General features: G+C 48.7%; 3 protein-coding genes across 3 annotated transcripts; all 3 read right to left on the bottom strand.

Annotated features, from left to right (window-relative positions):
• Positions 1–778: 778 nt before the first annotated feature.
• On the bottom strand, positions 779–4301 carry CONPUDRAFT_115299 (ras GEF). The gene is made up of 12 exons (XM_007765229.1): positions 3853–4301; positions 3653–3803; positions 3435–3602; positions 3182–3388; positions 2735–3128; positions 2615–2685; positions 2424–2565; positions 1830–2367; positions 1676–1773; positions 1328–1627; positions 1052–1277; positions 779–1001 (listed from the first exon to the last, which is right to left on the bottom strand). Exons 1-12 carry the CDS (start codon positions 4168–4170, stop codon positions 864–866), a joined length of 2751 nt encoding a protein of 916 aa, XP_007763419.1. The 5' UTR covers positions 4171–4301; the 3' UTR covers positions 779–863.
• A 1614-nt stretch (positions 4302–5915) lies between these two features.
• CONPUDRAFT_69132 (uncharacterized protein) lies at positions 5916–7515 on the bottom strand (the record flags this gene model as incomplete). The annotated part of the gene is made up of 8 exons (XM_007764504.1): positions 5916–6194; positions 6251–6330; positions 6382–6686; positions 6739–6891; positions 6944–7171; positions 7232–7306; positions 7357–7410; positions 7457–7515. The coding sequence occupies 8 exons, from the start codon at positions 7513–7515 to the stop codon at positions 5916–5918; spliced, it is 1233 nt and encodes a 410-aa protein (XP_007762694.1).
• Positions 7516–7767: 252 nt separating this feature from the next.
• Positions 7768–9491, bottom strand: CONPUDRAFT_69131 (uncharacterized protein; the record flags this gene model as incomplete). Its single annotated transcript, XM_007764503.1, has 6 exons — positions 7768–7879; positions 7942–7970; positions 8000–8254; positions 8304–8499; positions 8548–9035; positions 9114–9491. 6 exons carry the CDS (start codon positions 9489–9491, stop codon positions 7768–7770), a joined length of 1458 nt encoding a protein of 485 aa, XP_007762693.1.
• Positions 9492–10116: the final 625 nt, after the last annotated feature.

Genomic DNA, 10116 nt, shown 5'->3' with positions numbered 1-10116 from the left:
AGTCCTGCTGTATGTTTTGCTAGTGATCCGTCTGTGCTATGTTTGTATTTGGTAGTGCACTGCATGTATTTGTTATGTTTGGAATTCAGTGCCATTTCCCCGTTTAAATCGGATGTGATTCGATCCTCTCATCAATGGCCCGAATGATCCGAATGTGACCAGATATGAAAAGCCGATGAGATCAACGCCATCCAAAATAGGAGACTCAGAATGGATCAACGCCATCCGAAATAGGAGACTCAGAATGTACAGACTAGGCAATTATGCAGACTCATTCGGTCTTTACCCGCTCATGGTGAACGTATCATAGAGCAGTGAGGGAATTGTATAAGGCGGCTAGTGAGGTGCTGATTGTAGGTCTATACGCAACGCACTAGCCGGCTTGCATAGGTGGACGCGTGTGCTTTGTGTGTTGATAAATTATATAAAGATTTCAATGTATCAGCCGCTGATATATACCTCGAAACTCCGGTGTACTCTACCACACTTCCCTTTTTACGTTCACGTGCAAGCGCTCAACTTGTATTTAGACCTTTCAGGATTAATGTATGAAACTGACCAGCTTAATCATGATCAAACATGTTACAAAGTGGTAGTCGACCCCCTTAGTTTAGCATATGTCAATCCAGACATATATACAGGTTCGTATGGTGCACTCAAGGGCCTAGCGGCATACCTGCAGCGGCACGCAAAATTGACATTGATACGGGCGAGAAAATATGTGCGCAAGAGTTTTGGCGCTGATCACGGTTGTTTTTTTCTTCCATGCATAGACGATCCGCCAAGTGGGTTCACGAAATCGATGCAAAGTAATGGTGTATCACAATACATTAACGTCCGGCAGTCACTAGTCACTAATCACGTTAGGCATGGAACACATGCTGGAAAACCCTGCGGATTCGTGTAATATCGCGTTGTGATGATACATTGGTTGCAGGAGGTCGTGCCCCTGGTTCATCCTCCACTGGATCATCGGGCGGTGCTATACGCCGCGTTTGCATCTGTCACATGTAGGTCAGAACACCTGCAAAATTAATGTGTATCGTTTCACCTCTTGAGACATTATAAGGCGATCCCCTTGAATCATGTCCGCAATCTTGGAGCGCTCCAGATACCTGTACTCTTTCGCATTTTGACATGATGCCTGACAATGCATGATATTCTGAACGAATCGGCCAAGCATATTGTATTTTCCCCAGTGAATGAGCTGGGGATCGAATGCATGAACATCTGAATTTCCCTCGTGCGCGCGAATTAGATCACTTTGATGTATCTCCCTAGAGCCAAATGAGTTATAGTCCGAGACAGAACTCTTCGCTGTACTCACAGAGCAGGTATACATGCGCCTTTAGTATTCCTGAGGGCTAACCGATATGCATGATGCGATCCCCGTTGCTGAAAGAGCACGTCCCAAGATAGGAGATTCTTGTACTGCTCTGGGGATTTGGTCCGTAGATTTTCACGCGTGTCATCGCCCTCAAAGCAAGCTCCATTGATCCCAGCCACGAACGCCCGTAAAGCTGAGTAATTGTTGTGGGCCCTCAGCTTGGAAGCGACATCCAAAAACTTCTCAATCTGTCTCGCGCGCTGCTTCGGCTTGTCATGACACAATATCAAAGAAGCAACCCTAGGTACAGTGAGTACACGCAGAACAACCAAGGTGATGGCTTCTTACCAATCTGCCAGGTGGTTTGAGAGCATGTTAAATTGACCTATGAGGTCGTCGGGATCCTTCTTGCTCGAACTGAACGTGTACTTGAGCCAGTCCCTAGGCTACCATCTCGCGTCAACAAACTAGCAAATGAGAAAGGGTAAACTGCGATGTTCACCTCAATTTCCAAAAAAAGTTTCACTTCAATCCTGGTAATCTCTTCCGCTATCTCGTTACTATCTGCCGCCAATACATCCATTGCAAGGGTACGAAGCTTGGTCAGCATGACTTTCTCTGACATCGGCTTGTCGCCATCGTCCTGCGAATGAAGAGAGGGGACCGAGATTGTCTTAGAACCAACTTGTATACTGGGCTTGCGCTCCCGCGAACTCAGCGGAGACGAAGCACCATCATCAGAGTTCGAAGCGGATAAACTGGCAGTGGCTGATTGCGCATCCGTAGCCAGCGGCTCTTCTTCTTCATCATATAGTTCCTCTGGTTCTTCGAGAGTCGTCTCTGCCTTTAGGGACCACGACGCATCCTTGTCCACTAAGCCTGGTGCACGCTCAAGAAAAGGGAGGAAATCGGCTCCATAATGAAGAAGATAGGTCTTGGAAATGATGGACTTCACAACAGCATTCAAAGCACTTGCAGCCCCTGGGACGGCGAAATCGTGAGGAAAATTGTCCATCCAGGTGTCCAAGAGATGACATATCCTGATCAAGCACGACGAGGTTAGATTTGAAACGAAGCGGCTGGGTGATCACGCTACCTCATCTGTGCATAACAGGCAAACATGGGATCACAAATGATGGCGTCGAGCTGCCTCATTCGCTTCTGCATGGCTAACAGAAGACTCCGTGGGGTTGCAAATCTTCTGTAAGTGAGGAGGAAATGTGATATAAAATTAGAGTCTTTGGAAAGGGTTAGTCGTGAGTCTAAGCTCTGAGGAGCAATACTCACCATCGCCGCTGACAGACAGAAACACGAGTTTGTCGAGAAGCTCATCCAACGTAGCATAAGGGGTGGATCGACTAGCCATGATGATTAGGGATAAATTCGTGATAGAACGAAGATACTGACATGTCTCTCTCTTTGAGGGGGGCACTAGGACCGTCTTCCTCGCCAGCTACAAGATCATCTACGGGGGGACCTGATGGTTGTGGAGATGATGATTGTAAGTCATGTTCTAACCGGCCTAAGTCACTGCTGTCTGTGTGGAATGACTCTGGAGTGGCACCTAAACCTATGCCAGAGTCTACAAGTTCATCAAATGGGTTCATTTCAGTGCCGACAGCTGGCCGAGGCACTTGTGGAACCCTCGAAGCTATGAGCGGTGATGTTGAAGGAGAGATGGGGTCATCAGTCAGGCTGGGAGCGGGTACAGCGGGGGGCGTTGCGGATGCTGGGCTCCGTCTCTCCCATGGAACTGGAGAAGACAGTGCTAGAGGCGAAGCCGGGTTGCGATAGTCATTGTCTGCATAGAGAGAACATGTGAGTCATCGACAAAAACATAGGATAATATCCTACTTGGGTTCGAACCAACAAGCCGAGACCGCAACAGCCAATTAAACCCCCTGCGCACCTTGTCTCTTCCTTCGGGTGATTGTAGTGACACTGGAACCAAACCGATGTTGTAGTTGCTGAACATATCAGAAGCACGGGAGATGCTAGCTTCAGAAGCCAGATCTGACTTGCATGCTATTGCAACGATTGAAGTCCCAGAAGGTATCTCATCTACGAAAGATGAGGAAATGCGAGACCGGTGACCTGAAACACACACCGAGAAAACCTCTGACTAACTCCAAAGATGATATATCAGAGGCGTCATAACAAATGAAGACTGCGTCGACGTCTGAAGCTAATTTCGCTTTCATCATGTCCAACTCATAAACGACGAGGCGAATGCATGTAACTTCGTCCTGATTTATCCAATCGATAGGACGAGTATCTGAGTGAAGAGTCAACCAATGCTAAACAGAGGATACATGTCGAATTTACATCGATAGGTTGGGTACGGATGTAGTTCCGTCGCCGAGGAAGATAGCACGCTGGTATCGCTGCGCTTTTTTGCATCCTCCATGATGAAACTAGTTTTCCCACAGCCTGTTGGTCCTACGACAGCTATCTGCAGCTCAGTCAAGGGCAACACCTAAGGATATCCTCAGCATATTAGACGTATCACAGGCATTGATACCTACCATGCTCAAAGACTCAAGTGGCAAAGTCCTAATTGGCCTGTGAGACTGAGATTGTAGTCCTAAACTGCCACTCCGCACACGGCCCTGTGCAGCAAGTGTTGATGTTCGCTGAGGGAATGACTGCAGCGACGAAGCAGAATGCAACCGTGGAGGCTCGGCTCGAGGCCGAGACACGGACGGTGCGGAGTTCGACAATGAGTTATGGGTATCGTTGGCCGGAAGTCGTAGTTCTCCCGGGCGGTGCGTTCGGGGCTGCTCTCCTTGACGTAGGGAGGTACGTCTACCAGCTTCGCCATATCGAGTTGATGGTTGCCACATCTCTGGCTCAGAGCGCGGGGGATCGTAGGAGTCGCTCGTTGCTGTGATGCTTGTGCCTCGATTCGGAGACTTGTCCGCAGACTCCCGTTCGGACCTGCGGTTTGTCCTGTATGTTTGCTCAAAGGCAAACGGTATGTGAGAAGGGTGGTGCCCAAAAGAGTCAATGGATAATGATTTCTTGAGAGCAGACATGTTGGAGGGAGTGAACGGGGAAGTTGACGTGGGAGATGTAGGAGGTATCTCAGGATCGACGAAAGACGATGCGAGGACGGAATCTTGAGACGCGAGAGAGGTAGATGGATGAGAAGTAGACATGCGAGTAGAAGAGATTCGACGTGGAGTAGAAGGGCGATCTAGAACGTCGCCGGCAGCGGGCATGACAATGGGGGGAAGAGAAGGGATGGCGGGGAGAGGTGGGGGAGTATCGTGGGGAATGGACATGACTGGTCACGGTCAATAGACCATGCAGTGAAAGAAGCGATGAGCGGCTAGCGCTGCCACAGCCGGTCTGGAGGATGGACGAAGGGATGTGCTGGAGGTTTTGTAACTAAACTTGTACTTCCGTGCTTGTTGACTTCGAGATCTATTCGAACTTGCGCTGTAATTAATGCTGTTTTTGACTAGCATTTAATTCAATCCAAAGTATTGTGATCCCACGTCAGAATACACGGCCAAATTTCTAAAATATCTGGAATATTTTTGAGACATGCAATCGTGCTAAATTTAGGTTTGGAAACCCGTCCGGACATAAGCTCTCATCCAAAAAATCCCTGAAGTGTCAAGGTTGCGGGATCCCTCTTGATTCAAGGATCGGTGAATTTGGACGTTATCGGGGACCCACGTCAGAATGCACGGCTTGTAATGCTTCCGGTGGCGGTGGTTCACGCCAAATTGGGAAGGAAGGCGGCTTAGGCGAGCCCCAAAAAGGGAATACGGGTTCATTAATCGCGTGTCGCTAACGGCGTTACGGTGGCTATTGGGCGTGATAACATCCCGAGAGCGAGTTCTTCAGCTATTTGAAGTTATAGAGAGTTCCTGCCCTTATGATATGCCCAACTGTATCTTAAAGTCAGCTCAAGAGGCGTACTTAGCACCCTTGGCCTATTCAAGCTGTATAGCGCAACTGTATGAGCGCGTAAAGTTTGATAAAGCTCTAAATTTTTTCAAAGTAGCCCATTTTTCACCTTCTAGTACTCGTAGCTCGTCATCCAGATGTTACCCGGCCCTACAAACGTTATGGCACATTGAATATGATCCAAACATAATTGTCATGAATTTACTTTGAGAGTTTTGCACGGGGAACGGGCTAGAAAGCGAAGTGTGCATCCTGACGTGGGTGTGTATTCTGACGTGGGATCACAGTACACCATAACCCCAGGCCCGAGTCAAGCCAAAATTGTCGGGCTCAGAACGAAAGGTACAGTACACACCTGGACGACCTCGGGCGCCCTGGTACAATATTACATAATAGCCATTTTGATAGTGAGTACATCGACAATACTCATCGCCCTGGCGGGCATACCTGGAACCTCAGGCTAGCGGGAGCTTCAAGTACGATACGGGAGAGTAGGTAATGGCGATGGAGGCCACTAGCGCATTCACAGAATACAACAGAAGTTAAGGTCGCATAAACTAATACAAAGTTTACGATCATATACTACAAGTTAGACGTAGTAAACTCAGAGCGGAGTACATAACAAGCGCAGGCAATTTCGACATTGTTGTATGTTATATTCGTTATAGTTTCAGAACGAAGTTAAGTTGGCAAAAACATCGTCATCTCCAACCTCTTCATCGCCCGTCTCAATGATAGGCGATGAGTAAAGCAAGTGGATTGCCGTAAACTCGTATTGAGCGCGACTAAGCCACCTACCCGTGTCAAGTGATTTCGTATTGTATTTGCTGATACGCGCTTCAATCATAACTATGTTGTGTTTCTTGATGTCCAGAGGTGTCAGCTTAGGTCTCACTGTTCGGGGCAAAATACCGAGTTGGGCATCGTAAACAGAATCGAAGAGGACAATCTGATAAGAGGCAATGGGTTATGAAATATAAGTAATAGTATGATGCATATACGTACGGGACCTTTCTCGCCGTTTGGCAACTTGCATTGTTGGAACCTGCTGAACTGTACGGTATGCCACGTTAGCGGATCTGGCACTAGAATAAGTCAGAGTATGTCAAAGACACCTATCAACAATTAGAGCTTACTTGTGAGAGTAGGGTCAGATAGGCCTGAAGTGAGTCGACAGGCCTGGATTGAGAGAGGTTGCGAAGGTGGCAGAATGACGATAGACGCCTTAGGGACAGGCTGCTCTTGGCTACCAAATGATAGTGAGATGACTTTACCACAGCATATGACATTGATAGGCGTAGTGGTATGGGGATTGCAGATAAGTTTGTCGGTGTTGGCGATAGAACTCGTGATGCTGCCCCACGCGGCGTTTCGCGGAAGCTTGCCCCACGCAAACGTGTTTTGAGACGGGTTTTCAAAGGCCATCAAGTTCTTGACACGCCTGGAAGGCATAAAATTAGTGAGAGGTGTACGAGAGAATAGTTAACACAAACTGTTGGACGTCATCGGGCAAATCTTTGATATAATCCTCATCGACAGCCGTGATAGTTACGGACCCTAGCAATGATCCAATAGTGGCACATCGGCCGCTGGTTCCTGATATTCCACTGGCGTGATTGATCTGAGGTGGGCGATGAATTTGTGGACTACCAGTACGTATGAGTCACAGTATAGGAAGACAGCGGAAAGATAACATACAGACGTGGCGGTGACACGGGACTGGAACTTGAAGGTGACGTTGTTGATTGAGGCGTAATCGAATATGCTCCAAGGTCTGTCGCTTGGGAAGTCATTGGCACCGTAGTAGGAATGGACAGAGTGACCGCCAGCCGCGCTTCCGTAGCAACAGTTGTGATAGTTGTTGCGTTGGTAGGAACCAGAGGTGCAGAGGTAGGGTCAGTTGCAGACATTGTTGCATTGTTAGTGCTGGAGAATTAAGGGCGTGGACAATGACGTCATGAACGCGTAAGTTGTTGGGTAACATACTGTTGACTAGCTTGAGAGCTCAACTGTATGCTGCCTGCGTCGGTCGCTAAGGATGCGTCGGTTTGATGCTTGGTTCTAATACCGAGGTAAGAAAGAGAATACATCACGAAGGATATGACACGTACCCCGGTGGTGCTGCAATTTCATCAGCTTGGTTCACCACCGACGATTCATCAAGTCTACACAATGGTAAGACAAGCATGTAATGAGAATGCAGGGATATACTTTGGACGTTTTGCATCGTCCGACGCAGGATTTTCCAGCGTGCGTTTCCGGTTAGTCATAACAGATGGTAGATTATGTTAGTCAACGGGAGAGGAGGAGCTGTGGTCGGCGCGAAGGATGAAGACGCCTTTATGACATTGACGGGATAGGGAGACACAGCCGGTTTTCATTCTTAACCAAAAAGGGGGGTTGATGGATAGGAGGGTGGAGAATATCATTTGTGCAAAAGTAGAAGTACAATGACACAACGGAGCCCAATCAAGAGTAACCTATTTTCAAAATTGGTACGCACTCGTCAATCAGCAGTTAGCCTAGCCCTTGACCGTCTCAGTGTATGAAATTGGGGGAAAGCCGCTGCCTTTCATCGCGGTGGCCCTCTCGGGCATGTGATGCAGGAGGCGATAGAGCTCGTTTGGATATGGCCTACGTTCATGTTGAAAGCGAACGTCAGTTAATGATGGTCCGGACGTCATCCAAACACATACTGGGGGAGTGTTCTGTAGCTTTGGCTAGTCTGGTTATGCCAACAAAGGAGAGGAAAACCTTTAGCGTAAGCCGTCCTCGGTTGTTAGGAGCAAGCACGAGGTCAATCTGTGCAAGAACCTCGACAAAGTCACCAGGAGAGAGTACAGGAGACGGCAGGTCGGAGATTTTACCGCCGGGACCTGCCGCCCGCACGTGCACCTGTGGTGCTAGCCTCCAGCCAGGAGGGATTTTGGGTAGAAGACTAAATGGATCATCCAACTCGCCAAAGTTCGTATATGCAGTGGAGTGATCGTCAACCGTGGTGTCGTTGATCTGAATAATCACGTCAATATGGGCCAAGTAATGATGAACACGGACACACCTTATCAAATACACGGTGCTGGAACAGAAGTTGTCGACCAAAAATTGGGAAAGTGCTATTGAATGGATGACGCAGGACACGTGTGGCATATTGCGCTATGTTATTGAGGGGGTCGGTGGTCATTCCCCATACGTCACGGTGGCTGCCCGAGTTAAGGATCAAAAAATGACTGGCGGTGTTGACTGACCCTGGCTGTCTAGTAGAGAAAGAGTTAGTTGACGCATCTGGTGAGACATAGATTTACCCTTTCCAGTCGCCAAAGGTGCTAATGTTGAGTGACTTGATAAATCCGTGGATCTTAAGTGTCACTCGACGTGCTGCCATGTCAGATCCGAGGTCATTTGAGATCTTTGCGCTGTAGAGTAGCCACTTCCTGCGGTATCTGTCACTCGCATTGACGTTGTCTTGTATGGTCGCCCAAGATGCAAAGTCATCCATGTCTGTTGGGACAACAGACCGTGCTGTCGCGACATCTGTCCCGAGCCAGGGGCAGTTAATGTTGGGATATAGTCGTTCAATATATGGTTTGGTGTCACTTGGCCAGTGCGCCAGGACAACAGTACCATCGTCAGCTGTGGTCGTCAGTGGGTAATACGTGTGATAAATGTTGAGGACTGACCGTTCAGAAAAGACATGGATGGGGAACATGAGTAAGAGAGAGATAGGGGTTTCAGACGTAGGTGCACCGATGACGTGGATGTGCGGCTGATGTTGAGAGGCGCAGTCAGTGACCTAAGCGGTAACATATTAAATGTTGCAAATTAGCATTACTTGTGAAAACGAGGGGATAGCTGCGTACTGACAGCAAACCCGTGCCTCAGAAATGGCACAGGGCTCATCCTGCGCGAGTGCAGAGGTCGGGGGTGCGGTATGGTATGTGAACAGACTCAAAGGCGGTTGTTGTTGAATTCCTCCCGCAGGCGACCATGCAGATGACGTCCAGAATGGTCGTCGAACGCGTTCGGCTTCAAATGAAGCGCGTTTGAGAGCCGGCGCGTCGTTGATGGCACTGGACGTGCGGGCTGGAGTGCGTTTTGAGCACACAGGGGCGCGGGGTTTTTTTTCTTCTTGCAGCACGTAGCCACGCGAGACGGAGAGGAGGCAAGGGGGGGGGGGAAACTCTCCACGCGCGCGGGTATTGGGTGTGCAGTACGCATGCGTAGGCGACATGGACCAATACCCGTGCATGGAGAGTGGTGAGGGTGAGGGGTGTGGCGATGCGACGCAAGCATCAGGTGCACGTTATTGCCGTTTGCAGAAAAGTTGCGCCGCGCGTCAAAACACACGCTTTTTTCGACGTCAGCCCCTCCACAGTCGTTCGGCCATATCTCGTGAACCGCTGGGCCGTTCGACTCGCCTCATCAATCTCCAGGTGCGTGTATATTTTTTATTTCGTTTGACACAGTTCTCAAAAATCATGCTTCAGGGGCTATTGTTGGGTGCTGTCTGACATTGTTCACTCATATCTCGTGAACGCATGGGCTGTTGAACTCAAAAGTGGGACCAATGGATTCGTACTGATGGGGCCGAGGTGTGCATATACTTTCTACGTTGATTGAATCACACTCGAACGTCTGTCATTAGGGATAGCGCTATCTACACAAGGTCTACAAATGTTCGGTCATAACTCATCAACAAACCACTCCCTTGACTCAATGACGACGTCAATCATATGTCCTGGTAAACTCATAGGTGTGTATATGGTTTCCGTATGGATTGAGTAACGTATGGTCTTAGTATCACACGGAGGTGTGTCGAGGTTACTGTACCATTACGACCTTAAGTTCACGGTGGCGTGGGAATTTATTAAATT

The sequence above is a fragment of the Coniophora puteana genome, assembly GCF_000271625.1.
Source record: "Coniophora puteana RWD-64-598 SS2 unplaced genomic scaffold CONPUscaffold_1, whole genome shotgun sequence".
In the NCBI taxonomy this organism is placed as follows: Eukaryota; Fungi; Basidiomycota; class Agaricomycetes; order Boletales; family Coniophoraceae; genus Coniophora; species Coniophora puteana.
Note: the sequence above shows the minus strand (reverse complement) of the source record. Positions and strands in the feature narration are given on the sequence as shown.

Bases quoted from the DNA above. Each gene is read 5' to 3' on its own strand.
- CONPUDRAFT_115299 (XM_007765229.1), bottom strand. From the start codon at position 4,170: ATGTGGCAACCATCAACTCGATATGGCGAAGCTGGTAGACGTACCTCC. The intron at 1,774-1,829 runs GTGAACATCGCA...GCGAGATGGTAG, and splicing joins AACTTTTTTTGGAAATTGAG to CCTAGGGACTGGCTCAAGTA. The intron at 1,278-1,327 runs GTGAGTACAGCG...ATTTGGCTCTAG, and splicing joins GGCGCATGTATACCTGCTCT to GGAGATACATCAAAGTGATC.